Below are 23,841 nucleotides of genomic sequence, written 5' to 3' on the forward strand. Positions count from 1 at the left end.
AAAACAGGTAAAGCGTTTCAGTTGAGCTCCACTAGTTCTCCAGTGGCTGGAAATAATTTAGCTAATTTCTTTGTTAATAAAATTAGCACAGTTCATTAAAGACCCAAAAGAGTAATCATTGTGGTCGCTTTTTGTGGAAAGATTAATCTTGCTTGTTTCACACTGGAACAATAACATTAATGCCCTCCTTGCAACTCAGCCTAGCCCAGAATATGGCCCCCTACCTTGATACGGACAATCTGGTCACCTGGATCGACACCATTGTTAGCATCAAGGCAAACTACTATAATGTACTCTACATAGGCCTCCTGTCAATAGCAGACTCCTACTATGTTTTGTTTTTTGTCTGATGTGTCATGTTAATACTTATGCTGTGCTTCATCTCTGGTTGGTTTCTAGATCACTACAAGTCAAATCCTAATCCATTGTCTTCTGGAAGTCCCACTCAGTAGATTGTACTGATTTATTCTGTGTAATCCACCTCGAGTCCCAGTGAAAAATGCAGACTATAAATGAAAGAAAGGAAAGAAGGAAGAAAAATGAACTATGTTCAGCTTTATGCATTGTTTCCACTGCTATTTTAAAAATAATAATAATAATTTTAATACAAAAAAAGTCACTGTGGCATTTTCTGTTAGTTTGCGTGGCTGCATATAGTGCTCGAATGAGCACCTTTTGTTAGAATTGCCTCACTTCATTCTTTGTGCTAAGGAAGTGTGAACAGAATTACAGTTAAGTTGCCAACTACTTGCAAGGCACAAATCTGGTAAGGTTTGGTAGGGGGCAGAGCCTGGCCCAGGGCCCACCAACCAAGGTAGAGCTCAGAGGTAAGAAGGCTGGGCAAATAGAAAATGCTCTGTTTGTCTAAGGAACTGTCTTGCAAGTCCCACCAGATGATACATTTGAGTGGTTTCCCAGACTATGTTCTAAATGCTTAATTCCTTAATATACTGTCTATTAGTATATTAAATGTGAATAAATACGTTGACTGCAGCAATTTCACATTCTTGAGTTATCTCCCCTTTTAGTTGGTGTTTGTAATACCTATTAAAATATTATTACGAAAGAGAAAAAGATTGATTCGTTTCCCCAAGAATCAAGAGTTCTGTGTCACCTTAAAAACTAGCACATTTTAGGTGGCAAAGCAGAAAACAGAGTTTGTAGATAACCATATATAGTTGTTTCAGATAACTTTTTCCAGTTTAAGGAGAGGAGTTAGAGCTTAGCAGTACACCATGCTTTGCATACAGGAAGTTTTCAAGTTCCGGTGTTGGCCTGTCAAGGTAAATGTATTTCTGGTAGCTCAGCCGGAAGCCACTCATAGCTGACTATCTGAGATCCACTGCCAGTCAGTGTACCAATGTTCTGATTCAGTGTAGGACAGCTTCAGTGACAGGAGAATAAGTCCCCTTAAACACAGTAGGACTTACTTCTGAATTAATATGCATATGATCAGACAATGATACTGAAACACCCTGACAATTTGGTTTGGGAAAGCTTTTTAGTAAAAATCAGCACTAAATATGAGTTCAGTTTTTAATAATGAATTATTTTACCTGCTAGATTGCACAAAAGGGACACAATAAACTCCTAGTTATAGTGGTGCTGTGTTCTTTTTGCTTCTGGCTGAGGAGACTTCAGGAACAAGCAGCCAGTAGCTACTGTGTTTACAGAAGTTGCTTTTGAGGTACAAAAAAGACTCCGCTGAAAATTAAAGCAAAAGCTGCTGCAAAAGACACAAGCCAGCAAATTCTTTTGCCTTAAAAGGCACCGTATAGGTAAAAACTTGCCCCTTTGCATTACATGAAAAAGACAACATCTGGCAACAGGCCAGGAGGAAAAAAATAGTCATGCCAATGGAGAAAGGGCCAGTTGGCAACTCTAAGGCCATTTATACAGGTGAAACTTGCACTGGGTTTGCCACTCAGCAGATGCACATTTTTCTGATCTGTAGTCTCAAAACTATTCATGGGGGCTTTTTGTCCCCTTAAGATCTTGCAGGACTCCCTTGAGCTTAATTAACGCAAGGAATTAAGGAATGGCCGCGCTGGGCGTTGGAGGCAAACTAGCGCTGTTGCCTCCTAAAGAGGCTGTGCCGAAACCTCTGCCCAGCGCCAAAAACCCGTGCAACCCTCATAGGGTTGCACGCTGGCGTATCTTTGTAAAAAGAAAAAGGGGCGTTCCCGAGCCGAAAGGGCTCAGGAGGATGACTAATGTTGGCCCCGCCCCCCAGCCGGCGCCGTCACGCCCCGGGAACGCCTCCAGGGGTGCCGTTACGCCCCAGGAACACCTCCCGGGCCACCGGAATGCCTCCCAGCTCACCACCATGGCCTGTGCCGGTGGCCAGAGGCCAGTGGGAGGAGGAGGCGGCCAGGGAATGGTGCCCGGCCCTGCACGCTGGTGCTTGGGCCACTAACACCAGCATGCGCCTTCTGGCCGCCGGCAGTGTGGGCCCCTGCGCCAGCGGAAGCCTTAGTCGGCCTCCTAAGGGCTTTGGGCCCGATTTTCAGGAATGGGCCCTTAGTTGCCAATGCAATCCTAAATAGAGTGTGAAAGATAAGATTTAAATGGAAATTCAGGAAAGCAATTCATTTCGGCCCTGTTTCCTCACAAGGATATATTCGTCCACATATTGTTGGTGGATAAACAACATAGAGCAGAAAACCTTTTAAAGGCCAGGCACAGCCTATGTTAACTGCTGGCCTTTCCTCTTTCCTCTGCCTGTATTAAACTGTGTTTCTGGAAACAATTTGAAGTTTTTGAATTGCTAGTGGAATCATTTGGCAATGGCTGCTTTAAATTAAGTAATAGCTTCACAAGGGGGTTTGGAAACGGGACATGTGGGTGTAGCATTGACATGCTGGCCTCACATCTGAACAATATAAAATTCCAAGCATGAGAGCCTGGAATGTTTTAAATAAGACCCATTGCCCTGTTGCGATTGCTAGGTGGCAGCAGATTCTTTCCACATCCACAGAGAATGTGCAAGTGTTATATGGTAGGCAGGCTGCTTGCCAGATGTTTTCGTACGAGGCCAGCGTACTCCTAACCCGCTATTATGACACATCATGGAATGTTGATGCAATGCTCCAGTTTTGTAGGACCATAACCTCATTGCGATTACCACCATTAATTAAAGGCTAACAAATTGTTAATCATGTTGCAGGGCGTACTTAAAAAAAAAATCATCATGAGCTGATGGACACCAGCGAAATTGGCAGCTTTCGTTCTGCAAAGGAAACACAGTTTGAGCCATTTTCTGAAACGTTGGCACGAGCACAGAAGAACTCTGACCGCAACGGCTAGATATATAATTGCACTCCAGCAGTGTCGTTTGTTTGCCGTCTTTCATATGTCAGCAGTAGGAATAAGTCTCGAGACCCTGCAGATGTGCTCATTTGCTCTCAAGTGCCCCTCTTGAAGCTTCCGTTTGGAAAATACCTGTAAACAAAGGCTGCCAATTTAATAAATAAAGGAAGGCTCTTTGTACCAATTGCTCCGTTTTTTTCAAAATAAGGAATGTTGATATCAGAAAACCTAATTTGATCTGAATAAAAAGACGAGCTGCTGGGTTCTAACCAGCAATTGGTGCCGTACTGATGTGTATGGAAGACCCTAAGCAGCCTAAAAGCTGGGGGCTATCTATCCCTATAGTAAATGGCTCTGACAGAAACAGAGAGTCAGGGGAACAGGCTTCCCCCCTACAAACAGTCCATTCAAAGGTGTTGTTTTTGGTTACCTCTGGACCACAAATTCTGTCTTAAGAATCAGGATTTTTTTAGCTTGAAGACAGGAGACCGTCTGTTGCTGCAGTGCTCCCAGCTGCAGCCCTGCAAGCCCACTCAGTTGGTGACTCATCAGCTGCAACAGCTCATAACACAGCCCTCCATTTACCCGTCCTCTTTTCTTCTTGCAGCAAGGCCAAATCTCAGCTTTTGTACTGAAAAAAACACGTCTTTGCGCTTCATTCACAAACCCCCTCCGCCTCCAAAAAGATGGCTGCTGGACCTCCCCCCCGCCTTCCCTAGCCTGTGCTAATCAAAAGTTGTTTTATGAAGTGTTCCTGCAACTGGCTGTAAAATAAAAACACCTTCCTTCCTAAAGGAGACCGTGAAGCAGCTCCCCCACCCATTCAAATCCCCTTTATATGTTTATAATTGTAGGCTTAATTTCCCAACCCCCCTCGATCAGTTCCAAATGAAATCTATACTGAGCGAGATGTAATTTAAAATTTATCCTCCAAAAAACCATAATATACGTTTTAGATACTGACATCATGCCTTCGCACTGAATTCACTTCAGTGAATTAAACCAGATGTGCACATGCTTACAGAAAGTAATCTGCAATGGGACCTGCTTCTGAATAAATATACATAGTACTCAGTTGCACTGTTACAATCCTTTGCATTCTGATCTAGGAATCAGTTCTGATTTACAAAAATTGACTTAGGCGCATATTCAGCAAAGATCTGTCACCAATTTTATTTAAATTTGTAATGCATTCTTCATAGCTGGTGGCAAGCATGTAATTGGTATCAGCTACTAATAAGCACGGCTAATAAAAAAACAATTAAAAAAAAGGTAACATGGATCTAGTTAAAATTCAGCAAGATGTTATAGATCCTTTACCAACGTAATCCTGCCCATACCACAAAAGCTGCTGAAAGAGAAACTTTTTCTTTAAACAACAAAGCCTGTGGGTCCGAAATGTGACGTCTGTGTGGGACGAAATTGTATATCTGTGGGATAGGCCCTGAGAATGCACATCTACATGCTCCAGCTCTTTTGAATTGGCATACAGGTATGTTACTAAGATGGCCCCAGTGGCCTCGATTGCCCAAGACTTCTGGACACTTATTCAGCAAAGAATGTTTGATGCTGCCGTCAGCTACCCACTGATGAAGCTAGCCAAATGCTGTCAGCAGCAGTCCTCCAGGATCAAAGGCAAAAAAAAGAAAAGAAAAGAAATTCTCCTAGCCTTAACAATCTGAAGTTTCTTTTTTAGATAGAGACAGCAAGGATTAAACCTGGGACCTTCTGCATGCATACTAAGTGTGTTGCCACTGTGCTATGCCCATCACTCTGAGAAAGATGAAATAATCACTGTACCCAGGGAACCATATCCTTTCAGATTATTTAAGCAAATGTTGACATGGCGTAATTGAATTTGAATAGTGTTTTGCATAGTCAATTAATTTTAGGGTTTGTTACTTGGAAAGAGCCAGACACAATCAATGCGTTACTTTCTGACAAAAGGTTTATTCAAAGTCATTAATCAGCCCAGTTATTAGATATAACAGTTTTGCACCTATTTATTTCTACAGTGTTACATCTGCAAACTTACAGAATCATTTTGTTTTCCTTGAAATAGGAATATTGGCAATGGGGTTGCCAACCTCCGGGTACTATCTGGAGATCTGCTATTACAGCTAATCTCCAGCCAATAGAGATCAGTTCACCTGGAGAAAATGGCTGCTTTGGCAATTGGACTCTATGGCATTGAAGTCCCTCCCCTCCCCAAACTCCACCCTCCTCAGGCTTCACCCCAAAAACCTCCTGCCCGTGGCAAAGAGGGACGTGGCAACCCTACTCATCAAGACGAAGAAAAAGAATTGGTTTTTACACCCTGCTTTTCTCTATCTTTGTTAGAAATTGCTGACCAATAGAATAAAGACACATGTCATTACATCGTTTTCTTGAGACTAACTAAACAATCAATATAAACAAATTAACTCTTAACTGTCTGACAGAAATGGAACTCGCATTGTGTTCCCAACAATCTTTAAGGTGTTTAAACCTGCTTACAATCACCTTCCCTTTCTCTCCCCACAACAGACACCTTGTGTGGTAAGCGGAGCTGAGAGAGTTCTGAGAGAACTGTGACTGGCCCAATGTCACTCACAGCGCATTCCTGAAAGGAATGCCTGCGCCGGGTTTAGGAGGCAACCCAGCGGCGTTGCCTCCTAAGGGGGTTTCAGCACCGCCGAAAACTCTACCAGGCGCAAAAAGAACGTGCAACCCTTTGAAGGTTGCACTGGAGATATGCCAGCAAAAAGCTGGCGTATCTCAAGAAAATAAAAAAGGGGCGTTCCCGGGCCGTTTCGGCTCGGGAGGCTGACTAACATCGTCCCCGCCCCCCTCCAGGTGCCTTTACCCCCCGGGAATGCCTCCCTGGGCGCCGTCATGCCTCCCGGGGCCTGTGCCTGAGGCCGGTGGGAGGCTGCCGCAGTGTCTGGCCTTGGCGCTGCAGCGGTGGCAGCTGGGGACTGGTGCCCGGGCCTGCACGCTGGGGCCACTTATACCGGCGTGCGTCTTCCAGGCACCGGTGGTGAGGGCCCCTGCACCGGCTTCGGCCTCCTAAGGCCTTTTGGCCCAAATTTCAGGAATGGGCTGTCAGCTGGCTTCATGTGGAAGAGTGGGGGGAAAACCTGTTTCTCCAGATTAGAGTCCACCACTCTTAACCACTATACCACACTGGCTCTTTCAGTGAGACGTAAGGTCATTGCTTACACACTCAAGCCATGGATTACATACACAGAGCTGGTAAGCCTTTAAAGCCTCTAATTTCTTAAAATTGCTTAGATAAACGTTGTTAATAGTGTTGTTTCATAACATTGCATGAAATGTCTGTTTCCTAAGAAAGGTATGGTCCCTTTAAATCCTCAGGGTCGGCAAACTGAAGAAGATTCGAAACGCATCTTTGCGACGGACCCACCTTGGACCGCATTGTTGTTTTGTTTTGTTACTATTGTGATTGTAATACCACAATTGTTGTGTATTGCTTACAACCACCACTATTGTTGTGTATTGCTTATAACCATATCTTTTTTGGTTTATATTCAGCCTGGGAGGCTTTATTTTTGTTTAGCTGTTCGGCTTTCCTATATTTTCAGCCTATTGGCACTGCCTTATAAGCCCTGCGAGGCTAGCCCTGCGAGGCTATTGTGTGTGTTTTTTGACACACTTTTCATTTGTTTTGGTGGTCTATTTTCAATACATTTGACAGTAAGACAAACACAATTGTTGTTTTTTGATATTGATATTTATTATGTTGAGCCACGTGCTGCCTCTTTGTACAGTTACCACTATTTTCAGCATAGGTTCCTTCTTTCTCCAGTACCTGGAGGTTGGCAACCCTCGTTGGGGTGGAGGAAGGTGCCTGTGAACCACTCCCCCGTTCCTTATACAAGATAGGTATATGGTAACTAGGGTTGCTAACATGCCTTTTAAAAATGTTCTGCCCCTTTAACAGAGGCTTAATGAGTGAAAATGGGCATATGGAGGTAAGGAATACCACCTGCTAAATGATTGCTGTTAAGCCTCAGTTAAAGGGACAGGGCATTTTTCTCCAGGATGAGGAAAACAATAATTTTGAAAAAATTTACCTGCTACTGTGTTTTACTATTACAGAAAAAAGTTAGGTGACAATGTATTGGGAAGTGGGATTAAAACTCCCTGGCCTGAATGACAGATAAATCATCTCCTTGAGGGGGAAAAAATATGCTGTGCGTTTTCAAATCAAGATTCCACAACTATGGAGCTACCACAGAAAAGGCCCTGCAATATGAATTATATTTTTGATTTGACATGTCCAAGTTAGGTACAGCCTTTCCTCTTCCCTTTAAAGAAGCCACTAGATGGCACAATGGTACAACTCAAAATCTATCATGCCTCCTCCTACTGTGGGTATTGCTGTGGTCAGTTAACTGGATGTCTCTCACAGCTGTTGCTGAAGTAATGTTATTAATCATTCCTGAGAAAAGACAGAAATTCTGGACTTGTTTCCAAACATGCAAGTATCCAAATCATGGTTCTCATGAGATTTCATAACCATCTTTTATGTCTTAAAAGGCTCACTGTAAACAAATGTGACTCTATGCAGGAAGGAGCCAGTCAGCTGGGGGACACGGCTAAGGGCCAGTTCAAATGCAGAAGGCACTGGGAATTGCTTCCATGTGACCATGCAGTAGTTGTAACACTTGAAAGCTGTTTTCCATGTGATTCAGCCTAATTTGTGGAGAGTTGTCGCACCACTGCAGGGATTGTGCAACACGTGTGTGTGGAGTCCACATGGAAAGCTTCTTACTGAATTGCCACTGACCCAAAGGAGTTGTTACAGCCGTAGAAACATGTGTCCTGGTAAATCCAGCAGTTAATTGGTCATCCAGCCATAATCTACACTTTTAAAAGCCCGGCTTCCACTCTCATCAGCTGGACTATTCTAAAGTCAGTTACGTCTGATTACATACCTGTTGCAAAATCATTCTTAACCAAGTTGCAAAGGCTTTGATGTCAGTAAGATCAGGATTTTTCCTTGTTACAAATGGGCGAAAAATGCACGGCCGCTTTAGCCTCCTTTATTCCCTTTTTCAGCCAGGATTCAGCCAGGAGCGAACGCATGCGTTTCGCTGAATGTGCGTTCGATCCTGGCTGAATCCTGTCTGAAACAGGGAATAAAGGAGGCTAAAGCGACCATGTGTTTTCGCCCAAAAGCAAAAAAAAGGTCCCTGCATTTCTACCAGTACAGCTCAAGGCATATTTATCAAGCGTGTTTTGGACATGCAAATTTCCTTCACATGTTACAGAAAATATGTGGTCATTCACTATAGAAAGGCAAGGGGATCCCACGTTTGTGTAATGTGTGAAGTAGCTCTACCCTTGGCTACAGCATTCAAAATGTTTACCTCTGAATAGTTCCATGAAACACACAACCCAAGTCTATATACATACTTACTCAGAATAATTCCCATTATTCAGTATAACTTATTTCCTCAGGAGTATCCATCATCTTAATAGGAACCCTCTGGCAAAAGTCTGACAGTCACAGCAATCCGAACCCACAAGCTATTGGGTCTAGATTCCCAAGACTATGTTTATTGTAATGCATGCCAGTTTTCTGTCCATCCTGCATTTTGAGGCAGAGTGTTGCTGCTTTTTCTGACTGTGAGGCCCGCAGGACATTGCCTGAAGGTGCATGAATGTTCAAAACTATGGTAAACATTCCTTGGAGTCAGTGAAACTAAATGTGATAAATGCGTAATAGGTGTTGTGTGCCTGTTAAATAAGCATACACCAACGTTGCTCGGTCCAGAGAAACTATTAAAATCACATTTGAATCTCCCTTCCAACAGTGCCATTTTAAGAACACTTTTACAGGCGTAAGCCACACTGAGTAGATTGTTTAGGACTGCTTTCTAGCAGTGCCATCCTAAGCAGAAGGGTTGACAGCTGCCTGCAGGAAAAAAACATCCTGCTCTTTTTCTCCAGGCCTGGTGGCAACTCTAGCACACTATGGCTATATATGCATGGAAGGTTTTGCCTTGGATTTATCGCTGTCTAGACACAGATTTTCCCCATCCGAATTCTCGAAATTCTGCATGGGGTCTTATTAGGGTTGCCAACCTCCAGGTACTAGCTGGAGATCTCCTGCAATTACCATTGATCTCCAGCTGATAGAGATCAGTTACCTGGAGAAAATGGCTGCTTTGGCTATTGGACTCTATGGCATTGAAGTCCCTCCCCAAACCCCACCCTCCTCAGGCTCCGCCCCAAAAAACCTCCAGCTGGTGATGAAGAGTGACCTGGCAACCCTAGGGCTTATTTTGAGTTTTGAGAATTATGATGGTGAAAATAGTAGAAAAGGGCAAGAATCCAGTAGCACCTTAAAGACTAACACAAATATTTTCTGGTAGGGTACGAGCTTTCGTGAGCCACAGTATCTGAAGAAGTGAGCTGTGGCTTACGAAAGCTCATACCCTACCAGAAAATATTTTTGTTAGTCTTTAAGGAGCTACTGGACTCTTGCCCTTTTCTGCTACTGCAGACAGACTAACACGGCTACCCAGTGAGAAAATATTTTTGTTAGTCTTTAAGGTGCTTTAAGGTTATCCAGGCTGTGTGACCGTGGTCTTGGAATTTTCTTTCCTGACGTTTCGCCAGCAGCTGTGGCAGGCATCTTCAGAGTAGTAACACTCAGGGTTACTCCTCTGAAGATGCCTGCCACAGCTGCTGGCAAAACGTTAGGAAAGAAAATACCAAGACCACGGTTACACAGCCCGGATAACCTACAAGAACCAATCTTTGTTAGTCTTTAAGGTGCTCCTGGACTCTTGCCCTTTTCTACTACTGCAGACAGACTAACACGGCGACCCAGTGTGAATTATCTTGATGGGGAAAACGTGCATCTAGAGATCGGCAAATCCAAGGCAAAACCTCCCATGCGTCAATGGCCTTACGGTTCATGGGCTTAGAAGGGTGTGGCTATTTAAATTGCACAAGGCGGCAGCAGCAGGGGGTCGCCCACCCACGGCCTGTGTGCACGCGCGGGAAAGGCCGGCACCCCCCACCCAAAAAAAAAACAAAAAAACCAACAACCCAGCGCCCGGGATCTACACAAAAGACTACATCTCCCGACATGCGCGTCCCAGAAAAGCCAAGGAACCAGCCAGCTGTTGAGCACGGCGTCTGCGCAATGCTGCGGAACCCGCTCCGGAGCACCACACCCCCGGGGAGGTGGAAGCATCTGAAACCTTAAACCATCAGAGGAGGGGAGGAGGGAGCGGGTTTTGCATGCAGGCGCGGAGAATGGAGTAGCCCGGAGACGTAGCGTGGGGGAACCGAGCGCCTGGCACGCAGGGCAGGCAGGCAGGCAGGCAGGCGGCACCATGCTCTAGGGGCAAGGGGGCTGCTCGGTCCGCCTCTCTCTCTCTCTCCCCCCCCCCCGGGAGCCCCTCTCGCCGCAGCGCCCGCTGAGCTCGTCAATGGAGCTGGAAAACATCGTGGCCAACACGGTCTTGCTCAAAGCCAGGGAAGGTAAGCGCCGGGGCTGCGGCCGGGAGCATCTTCTGCGCGCCTCTCGCCTTTCCCCGTCCTGCGAGGCCAGCGAGGAGCGACGGAGGGGAGGAAAGGTGCCGGCGAGCGGGAGGCGAGCCCAGCCTCCGGGGCTGGGGCTCTCCGGCTTCTCGGGGGCTGCGCCGGTGGCCACCCGTGTTCGAGGCACATGCACCCCGGGAGGGGATCTGGATAGCGGGGGGCTGGGAGTGAGGCAGCGGAAAGAAACCGAGGGGGGGGGGTCGGGTCCACGGAGCAGCTACTCTCTCCCTCCCCGTTTCTCTAGCCCTGTCTTTGCAACGTATGTGCCTCGAGCAGGTATTGTTTTTGAAAGGTCGGCTGCAAATGCGTTCGTGCCACCTTTAGCACACACGCACACGCTGTGCTTTTGGAGATATAGCGCTCCCGAGCCTGTGGGCTCTTGATCCGCATTGATTGAATGGGGAATGGGCAAAAACTCGTTCCTAAAGGCTTAAAAAAGAAGAAGCATATAATAAAACATCACCCCGTCTTGACAGGGGAAAGGAGGAGGAATAGATGCAAATGGAGTAAGGCGAGAGGCAATTAGCCTGCACACTGCCTGGAAAAGAGTCTCCAGCAGTGCAAAATAATACAGAGGAGGGTTTTAGTTTTTTTGGTTTTGGGGGTGGTTATTTTTTCCCCCCTTGCATATGCTGCATTGTTTCGTGTGTGCATAATAAAATTTGCAGAAAGAGTCAAATCCTTGCCGGGAAGAGACGGCAGGAAAGATTCTGATGCCCACCTCGGTTCTGCTTGATCGCTGGGATATAATTGATGGCCACCTCCGGCGTCATCGCTGGAAACGGCTCTAATCTGCTTTACAACCCAGCATCATCTGGTTAGGGGAAGTGGCTTTCTGTTCTTGAATGACTGGGTGGGGGTGCCTCCCTCCCTCTCTCCCTCTCTGCTCTAACTGAACCTCCCAAAGAGGATATCCTCTGTGAGGCAGTCGCATCAGAAAAGCTCCAGATAGAATACCTTCTGAACACTATTTTCAGCTTTCATTCACTTGACGGATTTGGGGGATGGGAACCATGGCCAGAACCAGGGACCACTTGCCCATTCTCAGCCGATGCAAACCCCTTAGGCTAAGGCAATGCAGAGGAGTGATCTTTATCTATTAAAGAGGAGGAGCAATTGCTTGCTTTCACTGGAAGGCATGCATTTTCACTGGTGCCATACTCTTGGTGACCTTTAATCAAGCGGTGGGTGGGGCATTTAATATCATCCTTTTGTTTCCATGCCTCTAGCCCCATGGCTACACAGTGATGCTTAAATATAGATTGATAGAAATCCAACTGGTAGTCACTTATTTTAAGTCTGTGGTCCAGATTGCATAAATGGATGGAGGGGGGACTAGCAGATAGTCCCTGTATTATAGCATCTTCCCTTGGAAATTTTATGCATCTAGTGGTTGCATTTACTCTAACTTGTAACGGATCTTGTAACGGATGCTGGTTGGACTGCCACCCATTTAAAATTTGTGCATTTACCCTGATTGCCCATATGTAATAACAATATAGGTACTATTGGGGGGTTGTTATGATTTGTCACGAGTAAAATGGACAGGTGATGTTTTGGGGGTGGTAAATAAAATGCAGTGAACAGGCGTTGTTTACACCAGTAAGCATAGTCACTTCTCAGTGCTTTCAGCCCCATTTTTGCATGGCAAAAGCAATGTTAGTATTTGTATAGGCGGCAGCATACAGTCTTGCTACTGACTAAATGCTAAGGAGGAAAATGGTCAGAGAGAAAACATCTGTGATGGGCCCCCTAGTGGCCGAAAAGTATTATACAGTGATACGTCTTGGGGAAAACTTCTGTACCTTTTGGCAGGTTTTCTTCTTCTCTGAAATCCATTGGTAGTTGTTCGGAGCGGAATTATTTCTACGAGGCAGAAGTAGAGTGGTTCTCTTTGCCCAAACTTATCATGTAATCTAACATATGTATGAATGCAAGTGCAGATAGGCTTCATAAAGACTCTTCTAAGGTTTCTTCATTTCCTGTGTGAGGCAGCAAATGAAGTCGAGCTTGTAAATCTTAAACTGTTTGTTACAAACTCAAGCTTCAGAGGGGCTTGGGATGTCTCGGGGATGAGTCACAGAGGACCTTGTTCTCTGCAACAAGACAGTCTGTCGGCAGTGGCTTCCCCTCATATTTAAGTATGACAAAATAGACGCTTGAATTTTTAATAATTTTCATTCTACCCAGGGGTGAGGGGGATCACGTGAAAGGAAAGTGCCTTGCCTGAATTAGCTGTCAGAACGAAGTCTTCTGCAGTGCATCACTAAGCAGAATTATACCAAGTCCATTGACTTCTAATGACTTAGAAGGCTATAACTATAGGGTTACGCTCACTCTTGGTGGTGGGTTTACAGGCTTCGGTAACCCTTCGGTGCAACAGGCCTCTGTGACACCGTATTTCTCTTACTGTCTTCCTATCAGCTTTTCTGGGCCCAGCAAGAGGTACCAGGACTGTGATGAAGAGTGTAAGGAAAACACCGGTCAGGTTCCTGGCAGTGGGCAAAATGTCAGTCTGTGCTAGTGATGATTGAGAAAGGAACTGAAAATAAAACAAGACAGTATTGCAGTATCTTTGTGCAAACCCATGGGAGCAAACCAGATTTGTCCCTATGAGCTTGACCTCTATTTTGGCACGTCATTGGTGACTGGTGCTCCTGTTTGAGCGTCGCTGGTGTATAAAAAGGTACCGATTAAGTTGGCCACTTGAAAACGCATTCATATAACTGGAGTCTTCTTGAGAGAGGATGACTATAAAGGTTCTAAAATAAATGAATAAACTGCCCTGTCACCAGAAACAAATTGTTACATGCAGCTGCTTAGGTAATAGGAAAAACATTGTACTCTGTGGTGATCTCCTGATTCTGTGTCAAGTTCTGAGCCACAACGTATAAAACATAAAAAAGGAGACTATTCCAAGGAGAATATTCCAAGCATAATCTGTGCACTCGCACCAAAATGGGTTTCTGCAGAACATAAATAATTAAGCTATGTTAGTGTTATTTAAAAATTTGTTATGAACCACTGGCTGTATTTTTAATGGCTTATTTTTCAGTGCTTAATGGTTTAATTTCAGTCAGTCAGTCAAGCTTTATTGCGGTACATAACCAGCATAAGTCAAGCGAGACAATTATAGCCCCACACACAAAATACACAGCTGTCAATACAAAACAATACTTTGCACTATATACCTAAAAAACACCCCTATAAAAGGTTTAATTTAAGGAGACCTTGACTGTGCGGTAAACTTCTTTCTGGTAACGCATCCTTTTTGAGTCCACATTCACCCAGTGTGTACCAGTTATAGAAAGAAGCGTTTCAAGTTCTTGGCTTGCCTAGGAGTGTTGTGGGGGGCTGGGGACTCATTCAACAAGATTAAGAAGTATGAAGAATAGATCTTGCTATGTCATGACTGTTTGAAAAGCTGAACTTTCACAAGGTACTTGCCCAGACACTTAAGATAATAGCATGGTCCCGAGGCCTTGATGTTTCACGGAATTAGAGAGATAAGCGAAGCAAAATATCACTACAGCAGCTGGGAAGACCGACTGGAAGATTAATGGAATAGAGAGGAAGCTGTCAATTCTTTAGCCTTTTGGTTCTACCTCCCGGGTCAAGAATATGAAATGTAACTGAAGAGAAATGTTTCTGCATTTTATAGCGAGTCCATTATGGCGAGCCAACCTATTATGGCTTAAAATGTGCAACCAGTTTGTTTAACTGTCAGTATGATGCAAACAGTGTTTTTTGTGAGTTCATTTATGCGGTGGGTAAATTATCTGCAGCAGTAGAGCTGAGATGCAACACCGTTGGCGGGGGTTCAGTGTACTCCCAAAAGGAGCTCTGGAAATCCTCTCATGAGTGTCCCCATGTGGAGCAGCACATGCAGTGAAACAAGCAGTGAAACATGCCTGCTGGGCCCATAGCTTATGAATGTTGTTGTAGAAACTTGGAACAATGCAGCGTTCCCTCCCCTCCTTTCAAGATTTCACAAAACCATTTGGAGAGCTAAATTTGAGTCCAGTAGCACTTTGGAGTCCAACAAGATTTTCGGGGTGTGAGCTTTCGAGAGTCACAGCTCCCTTCATCAGATACCAGCTGCAGCTTCTCAAACACTGAAATGATTTTTCTTCCTATTAATATGTGACACTTGAAAGGTTCGTCTTACAGTGTGAATTCCTTCTAAGCAATGGGCCTGCAAAGAAGCCTGTAAGTCTTCCATGTTATTTAAATTGTAAAGGTTTGTATTAGCCACTGAAAGCTCTGTATATATGCCATTAAGACATCTGTTCAGTTACCCTAACCTAGACGGCCCAGGTCAACCCCATCTTAGAAGCTAAGCAGGGTCAGCCCTGGTTAGTGTTTGGATGGGAGACCACCAGGCAAGTCCAGGATCACAACGCAGAGGAAGGCAATGGCAAACCACTCTGAAGTCCTGTGCTTTGAAAACCCTATGGGGGTCACCATAATTTGACGGTGACTTGACATCACTTTCCACCACCACATTCACAATCACACCGGTATCCCCTGTGGAGTTCAGCTCTTGGCACCTGACTTACCTAAATATCAACACTTTTGGTGCAAATAGACATCTGAGACTAAATTCGATTGGGCTTCGGTTTTTTGGGTTTTTTTAGGGAATGGCAGTGACTTTAAGGTTGACAATGAGGAAATTGAAATCGTTCAAGACTTTCTATTCCTTGGCTCCATCATCAACCAAACGGGAGACTGCAGCCAAGAAATCAGAGGGAGATTGAGACTGGGAAGGGCAGCCATGAAGGAGCTAGAAAAGATTCTTAAGGGTAAGGATGTGTCACTGGCGACCAAGATCAAGTTACTTCATGCCATCGTATTCCCTATTACTATGTATGGATGTGAAAGCTGGACAATGAAGAAAGCTGATAGGAAGAAAGTAGATCCCTTTGAAATGTGGTGTTGGAGGAAAGTGTTTACGGATACTGTGGACAGCCAAAACAACAACAACAACAAATCAGTGGGTTATAGATCAAATCAAGCCTGATCTGACCCTAGAAGCTAAAATGACTAAACTGAGGCTGTCGTATTTTGGTCATGTGATGAGACGACAAGAGTCACTGGAAAAGACAATCATACTAGAAAAAGTTGAGGGCAGCAGGAAAAGAGGAAGACCCAACAAGAGATGGATTGACTCTATAAAGGACGCCACAGCCCTCAGTTGGCAAGACCTGAGCAAGGCTGTTAAAGATAGGACTTTTTGGAGGACATTGATTCATAGGGTCGCCATGAGTCGGAAGCGACTCGACGGCACTTAACACACACAAGGTGATGTATCTTATCCTCAGGAAGTATTTGGTATCCGAAGAACTGAAATGAGCACCTCCAGAACAGCATGAGCCTGCACTTAACAAGGGGGAATTCACTGAAATGACAGCCCAAAGCTGATGCCCATGGTTTCTGTAACTTTGCTGTAACGGCACGATGTCTTGCATACTACTGTTATAATTTGTGTTCAGTATGGTTCACAAGCCATTACAGTGGAATGCGGCATGTGGTATCCTGTGCCACAGACATTATATGCAATATTAAGAGCAGCTACTGTTGTTGCTTCAAGAAGAAGGTAACTTTTCCTCATCAAGGGAAATTCTTGTGACCTCTGAGGAACCAAGTGATTTTCTATTTAATTTCAAAGTGAAAAAACTTGGTACAGAGCTCTGGACCGTGTAGTTCTTAACCTCCATCATTCCTGTTAATGGAATATGCCCCTTGTAAAAATCAGCCCCTTGTAAAAAACCAGTTCCTATTAAACGTTAATGTGTTTTGGCCATCAGCATAAAGTATCAAAAAAATTAAATTACAGCAAGTGTTTAATTTAAAACCTAAGCGTCGTGATTTAAAAGGTTAATTTAAAACCTAAGCACATTCAACGTACTCCTGAAAATAGCCTAGGTACACGTTCCTACCTCATATCTGTGCTGTGCTATTGAACTGGTTTGTGGCAGAAAAAGGTGGTCGAATTCTGACGGCTGTACCTCTTCCAATGGGGGGGGGGGCACATGCCCCCTTATAAAACCTTCATGAAATTTAAGAAGTAGTGTGGCCAGGGAGAGAATTTTGCAGGCTGTTCTTGTTTCCCATTTTCAAGGAATTGTTTCTCTAGAGAAATTTAATCCCTCTCTGGCAGTCTGAAGTGGTACAATCCATAGTACCATCATAAGCACTGCTTCGGCTTTACCACTTCGTTCTGCAGCAGGGCCTTCAGCTCAGTGGTAAAGTATATGTTGGTTTTTATATGCCGACTTTCTCTATTACTTAAGGGAGAGTCAAACTGGCTTACAATCACCTTCCCTTCCTCTCCCCACAACAGACAACCCGTGAGGTAAGTGGGGCTGAGAGAGCTCTAAGAGAACTGTGACTAGCCCAAGGTCACCCAGCTGGCTTTGTGCGTAGGAATGAGGAAACCAATCCAGTTCACCAGATTAGCCTCCGCCGCTCATGTGTTGGAGTGGGGAATCAAACCCGGTTCTCCAGATTAGAGTCCACCGCTCCAAACCACTGCTCTTAACCACACTGGCTCTCTCTCTCTCTCTCTCTGGCTTCTTCCAAGCAAGGCAGCCTGCTTCTTCCATTATGTGCATATTTGATATTAAGGTCTTGTCTTGAATCAGGATGTGCGAAGGACAAGTTCAGAAGGGCTTTGAAGTGATCTTCTGCATAAGTCCTTACTGCCTCTTGTGTGGAGTCTGACTTTATTCTCAAGAGCTCTTTGTTTGTTTTGAAGAGAGGAGCCTTGAGCATAACAAAAACATTTGATGTGATGGGAGTACAAGGAAACAGTCTAGAATTCATGCAGTTAAACTGCAGGTATCATGGGCTGGAACGGTGATGTCTTTGATTTTGCATTTTTGCTGCTGAAAGAAAAAGGACGTGTCTTCTTGTCTCTTGCCAACGTCAGAGTGAGATTCTCATTGGCATGTCTTAAATGCAGCTTTGGAGGTAGCCGCTCTTTTTCTATGGCATTGTATACTGATGAACCACATCATCATGGCAACGCAATTCAGGATGCTGCGCTATTTCATCAAGAATCAGTTCTAGCAGAAAGGCATTACGTTTGATCTAATTGGAACAGTGAGATCAGCATCCGTCTATTTGCTTCAGTGGGCCTGTGCATTTTTCTTTGTGCTGGAAGCCGATGCAAGTCTTTTGGTGTGCCAGCTTCTCTTATGCTGACAAACAGGGTTTTATATTCAGAATGCATATTAGTAGTGCAATCTGTCAACTGGAGGTAGGAAAGGTACCTATTTATTTGAATATGTAGACACTTGACCACTAATTCTCCAGTTATTTAAGAAAATGGATCCAAAGGTAAAGGGAGGAAATAGCGAAAAGGAGAAGAGATTTGGAAGCAGATTAATTGGTTGTTCAATATCTTCATCTGAGACCTAGTGTTTACATTTCATTTTTTTTAAAAATCTCTCGCCATGGCATATCTTATCTCCCGTATGCCTTTAACAGAGTTGTGGATAACAAGCAATTTTAAATGTTTAAGTACTTTAGTACATGACAATCAGTCTCCATCTACCCGACGAGACATAATTTGGACCACATCTGGCATGGCCTCATACAAAGAGATTCTCATCCAAAGTTGTTGGGACCTATAAGCATTTGGCCTTCATGGTTGACCATGCTACTGCCCTACCAAATACCTTGTATGGAGACAAGTTACAGAGCTTTGAGGGTTTTTGCAAGAGAATTGCAATAATTTAATTGCAAGTGGTATATAGGACTGTGTGTGGACACATACAGAGGCTGCGTTGTATGAATTATAGCAAACTGCACAGCAAACCAGAAGTGCTTTTTGATGATCGCATTACAGCTGGCCTTATGTGTAGGATTTAAGCCCGTTTTTAATTGAAAAACAACTTGCCTGTTCAGCCATACAGTAAGACGGGGTATACAACCTTTTGGGCCTGAGTTAGAGTTGTCAGCACCAGGTTGGGAAATACCTGGAGATTTTGGGGGGAGAGCAAGGATTGGAGAGGGGAGAGACTTCAATGCCATAGAGTCTAATTGTGGAAGTGGCCATTTTCTCCATGTGAACTGATCTCTATCAGCTGGAGATCAGTTGTAAAAGTGTGAGATTGCCAGCCACCGCCTGGAAGTTGGCAACCCTAGCCTGAGTGCTAAAAAAGAAGCCTCCCTATGAAGGTATTGGTGCACCGGCAAACGAGGAGAAAGGAGAGAAGGGCATTATAGCTGGCTGCATGCAATAGGAGCAAGCCGAGCCCTAGCAAGTGCTGCTAAAGTCTTAGGGACTTGGATCCAACATTGCTTGTGGCTGTGCAGGTATGGTAAGCAACTGCGCCCCCAGGTAAGGTTTCTAACTCTGGGCTGGAAAATTCCTGGAGATTTGGGGGTTGGATCCTGGGGAGGTTGGAGTTTTGGGAAGGGAGGGACCTCAGCAGGGTATATAATTCCTAGGGTTGCCAACCTCCAGGTACTAGCTGGAGATCTCCTGCTATTACAACTGATCTCCAGCCGATAGAGATCAGTTCACCTGGAGAAAATGGCCGCTTTGGCTTGTTTGTTTGTTACGGCCAATGGCCAGCATAATTTGCCCGCTTTGGCAATTTGACTGTATGGCATTGAAGTCCCTCCCCTCCCCAAACCCTGCCCTTCTCAGGCTCTGCCCCAAAAACCTCCCGCCAGTGGTGAAATGGGACCAGGTAACCCTAATAACTCCATAGAGTCCACCCTCCAAAGCTGACATTTTGTGCAAAAGAAAATAAACTGATTCCACAACTGTAAAAATGAACTGGGAGGGCAGACCACACATGTGGAAGAACCCTGCTGAAACTGATTCCAGCGATCATGGATCGACTCCCAAGAAAATCAGGAGTAACTGGCATGTGGAAAAGATAAGAGTGCTTTTCTTCTTCTACCACTCAATATAGGATCACCTGACAATCCCCTCTCACCCAGCAGAGGACAGCCAGAAGTCCTAGAATGCTTAAATTGATTTGGTGGGGGGCATGTGCAATAACTTAATATTTGAGCATAAGAGGGAAGTTTGAAAATAAAGCCATTTTTTAAAAAGCTCCAACATACTGACCTTCCATTTTTAAAGAATGAATTTGATGGCTAGTGAGAGGCTTGGAGTTGTGGTTGACATAGCAATGCACGACTGTCAAAATTCATCTTGCCCCATAACCAAGGAAAGTCTGACCTTGAACACATGAAGCTGCTTTATATGGAATCAGACCCTTGGTCCATCAAAGTCAGCATTGTCTATTCAGACCGGCAGTGGCTCTCCAGGGTCTCAAGGCTTTCTCTTCACCTACTTGCCTAGTCCCTTTAACTGGAGATGCCGGGGATTGAACCTTCTGCATGCCACGCAGACGCTCTACCACTGAGCTATGGCTGAATGGCTGGAAGACATCCAATTTCTTTACTAATAGAACAATTGTCATATCCGAGGCTAGTCATAGTAGCAATGTATAATAAACCACTAGCTAATATTTTTATAGCGGGCCATGGGTTATCTAAGAATAAATAGGGATAAAGCACACTTAACAAGCTCAGTCAGCTCACACCCTGGCTTATTAGCGATGGCTGCATCCCAGACATTGTCGCCTGGTATAGTTATGATGGTTATACTTGGTGCAGGGTTTGGGCTTAGATTTCCTTTTGGCACTGAGTGTCCCCCCCTTCCCCCAGTCCTAACTCCATCACAGTTAGCACAAAAACAGGGTCATTTTGCATTTGCACTGCTGCCGGCTTTTAACACACAAGCAGTATATAATCTATGGATTGCATGGGTTTAGCGCTTCATTCCAAGAATGCCGACCAGGAACGGAGACAGATTGGAAATGCGTGTGCCCTTAATAGATGGGATGGTTAGTCTTGTTGAATTTTGCTTTATCTACTTTGCTTCCAAACAGAAAACAAGCAATTAGCCGGTGAGGTTCACAGCTGCGCAGCATCTCTCCCCCCGCCCATGTATAAGAGTGTAGTGGTGCATACACAACTGGAACTAATTACATTCAAATTCTTCTCATTATGGAACAGTCTTACGGAATGTCGTAAGAATGAAAGCCGTTCAGGCCAACAGATACTCAAGGCTTATGGAATTTCTCTAGCGTTTCTTTTTTAAAAAAATAATAATACTGCAGCCACAGTCCACGTTCCATGTTATGATTTTTAAGTATATCTCCTCTGTTGCCTTGTGTCGTCTGAAAAAGGAAGGAGAATAAGAAGAGTTGGTTATTATATGCCGACTTTCTCTACCACTTAAGGGAGACTCAAATCGGCTTACAATCACCTTCCCTTCCTCTCCCCACAACAGACACCCTGTGAGGTAGGTGAGGCTGAGAGAGCTCTAAGAGAGCTGTGACTTGCCCAAGGTCACCCAGCTGGCTAAGTGTGTAGGAGTGGGGAAACAGATCCAGTTCACCAGATTAGCCTCCGCCGCTCATGTGGAGGAAAGGGGAATCAAATCTCCAGATCAGAGTCCACTGCTCCAAACCACCACTCTTAACCACTACACCACACTGGAGGAAAAGAGTGATGTTCCTCTTTAACCAGAATTGGTGAGAGATGACCCACTGGGGGCATCACCCCAATCTCTGGTGGAAGCTGTGCAGGTGCCACATCAGGTGAGTTCTGGGGCCTGGTGCCGCATCTGTGCATGGACAAAATAATACCACAGAACAGACTGTGCAGGACAGCAGAGCCTTGGCACACGGTTGGTATTAAACTAGGCTTCGGGTGGGGTATCAATCTGGATAGCTTTCCTGCAGAAATCCAGGCTTTTTGTCTAATATATTCTCTGTCTGTCAGCCCTGGTTCCCTGGAGAGGCAGGACAGAATCTTTCAAAATATGTAAATACATCCTTTAAATGCCGTTGAAATAGATGTGAGACCAAACCAGATTGTGAATGTGTAATATAATGGAGGACTGGATGTGTTCGCTCCTCAAAAGTCAAGAACATACGTTTCTATGCCAATAGTTTACCATGCTCCTTTTCTGACTCAGGACAACCACGCCAAAGCTGCTTAGCTGTTGAGCTGACTTCCTAAGTGATCTGTTACATTAGGAAGGGTGGTCTTTGATCTCATGTGAACTAATTCCTGACCAGTCAGTCAGCCGATCCAGTGCCCTGATTCACCGTATGTCCAGTTGAGGCCCAAGGGTGTCCTGCAAGGTTACTCCAGGGCCATGATTCCTCTCATGTCCATTCAGATAGCTTGAAAATCTTTCTGTCTTCTAGTAATGGGGGGGGGGGGGATAAACTCTGCTTCCCTCTTTGAGAGGGTGGGAAATCAAATTCTGTCAACACCCACAGTTATCTAGCTTTCCAGATCACCTCCGAGCACCAGCCGGAAAATGTTGATTAGTTGCAGGGATCCGCTTACTCAGCCCTGGGAACTGTAATTAGCTGAGTGAAATCAGGTCGGTACAGTCCCTGTAGTTACGTCAGGTGTAAAATTGAAATTCATTCTAATGTCCTGTGTAAAGGATTGAGAGAGAGACCACTATGTGGAGCCAGCATGGTTAAGAGCGATGGTTTGGAGCAGCGGACTCTAATCTAGAGAACCAGGTTTGATTCCTCACGCCAGAGCGGCGGATGCTAACCTGGTGAACCGGGTTGGTTCCCCTAGCCCTACACATGAAGCCAGTTGGGTGACCTTGGGCTAGTCACAGCTCTCTTAGAGCTCTCTCAGCCCCACCTACCTCACATGGTGTCTGTTGTGGGGAGGGAAGGGAATTGTAAGCCAGTTTGAGTCTTCCTTAAGTGGTAGTGAAAGTCGGCATATAAAAACCAACTCTTCTGCTGCTGTGTCTCTAGGGAATAACAGTCTGAATATCAGAAGTTCAGCTTTTTTTAATTAACTTTAATAAGATACAACAATAGAGGAAATACAAAAAAGAAAAAAAATTAAGTTACAGTTGAAATCCAAAATTAAACAATGAAATCCAAAATCCAACCATGTCAAAAATTCTTCACTGAAACTTTCAAACTATACAAAAAAATAGTCATGTATACTCTATTTTGACTTCCCAAGCTTATTCTGGTTGATATTCTTGTCTCAATTTTGTCCCGCATTTTGTAAATTACTCTATATTAAAACAATTGTAAATGTAAAAAACTGTCATAATAAACCAATATCTAAATAATATTTGTCTTAAGACTCATAAATTTATGTAGTCCAATCATATTTTCATACCATATTTTGATTTGATATAGTCTTGAAATGGCATCCATGTTGACTCATGTTTGTCCAAATCTTTGTCCTCATAAAGAGCAGTCAATCTAGCGGACTCTTTGTAATCTAAAAGTTTAAAGATCCAATCTTCCTTCTTTGGAACCTTGCTGTTCTTCCATTTCTGAGCAAAAGTTATTCTTGCTGCTGTTGTAGCATACATGAGAAAGACCATATTGTCAGCATATATTGCTTTATCAATAATATTCAGAAGACATAAAGGAATACTCTTTTTAATATTAATTTTTAATATCTTACTGAATTCTTGACTAATCATTGACCAAAACTTTTTGGCTTTTTTACACTCCCACCACATGTGTATATAATTTACTTCTTTTTTTCTGCATTTCCAGCAGTGTGATGGAATTCTATTATTAGACCTATGTAGTCTTCTTGGCGAATAATGCCACCTATAAAACATTTTATAGTAATTTTCTTTTAAGCTAATACAGGGAGTGAATTTTTGTGTTTGATTCCAGCTTTTTCCCCATTGAGACATATTTATATTTTGCCCTGTATCTTGGGCCCATTTCACCATGGTATCTTTTACTACTTCCTGCTCTGTCGCTAACATAAGAAATTTATAAAATTTCGATAGAAATTTGTCTTCTTTTTCAATTATTTCCTTTTCTAACCATGATTTTTGAGGGTGAATGCCTCTTTTTAAATCTGATTTGAATAATTCCTGAAATTGTATGAGTACCAATCTTTGCTGCAACAAATTATATC

At 44.1% G+C, this 23,841-nt stretch overlaps 1 protein-coding gene across 1 annotated transcript in view; it reads left to right on the plus strand.

Moving 5' to 3' along the window:
- The first annotated feature begins 10,754 nt into the window (after nt 1-10,754).
- The window catches only part of GRK5 (G protein-coupled receptor kinase 5), a 206,610-nt gene continuing 193,523 nt past the window's right edge, over nt 10,755-23,841 (plus strand). Inside the window, exon 1 of the mRNA XM_056849935.1 lies at nt 10,755-10,812. Within this exon, the coding sequence (XP_056705913.1) occupies nt 10,761-10,812 (52 nt within the window). The 5' untranslated portion in view covers nt 10,755-10,760. The remainder of the gene's footprint in view (nt 10,813-23,841) is intronic.

Source organism: Euleptes europaea, chromosome 5 (assembly GCF_029931775.1).
Source record: "Euleptes europaea isolate rEulEur1 chromosome 5, rEulEur1.hap1, whole genome shotgun sequence".
Taxonomy (NCBI): domain Eukaryota; kingdom Metazoa; phylum Chordata; class Lepidosauria; order Squamata; family Sphaerodactylidae; genus Euleptes; species Euleptes europaea.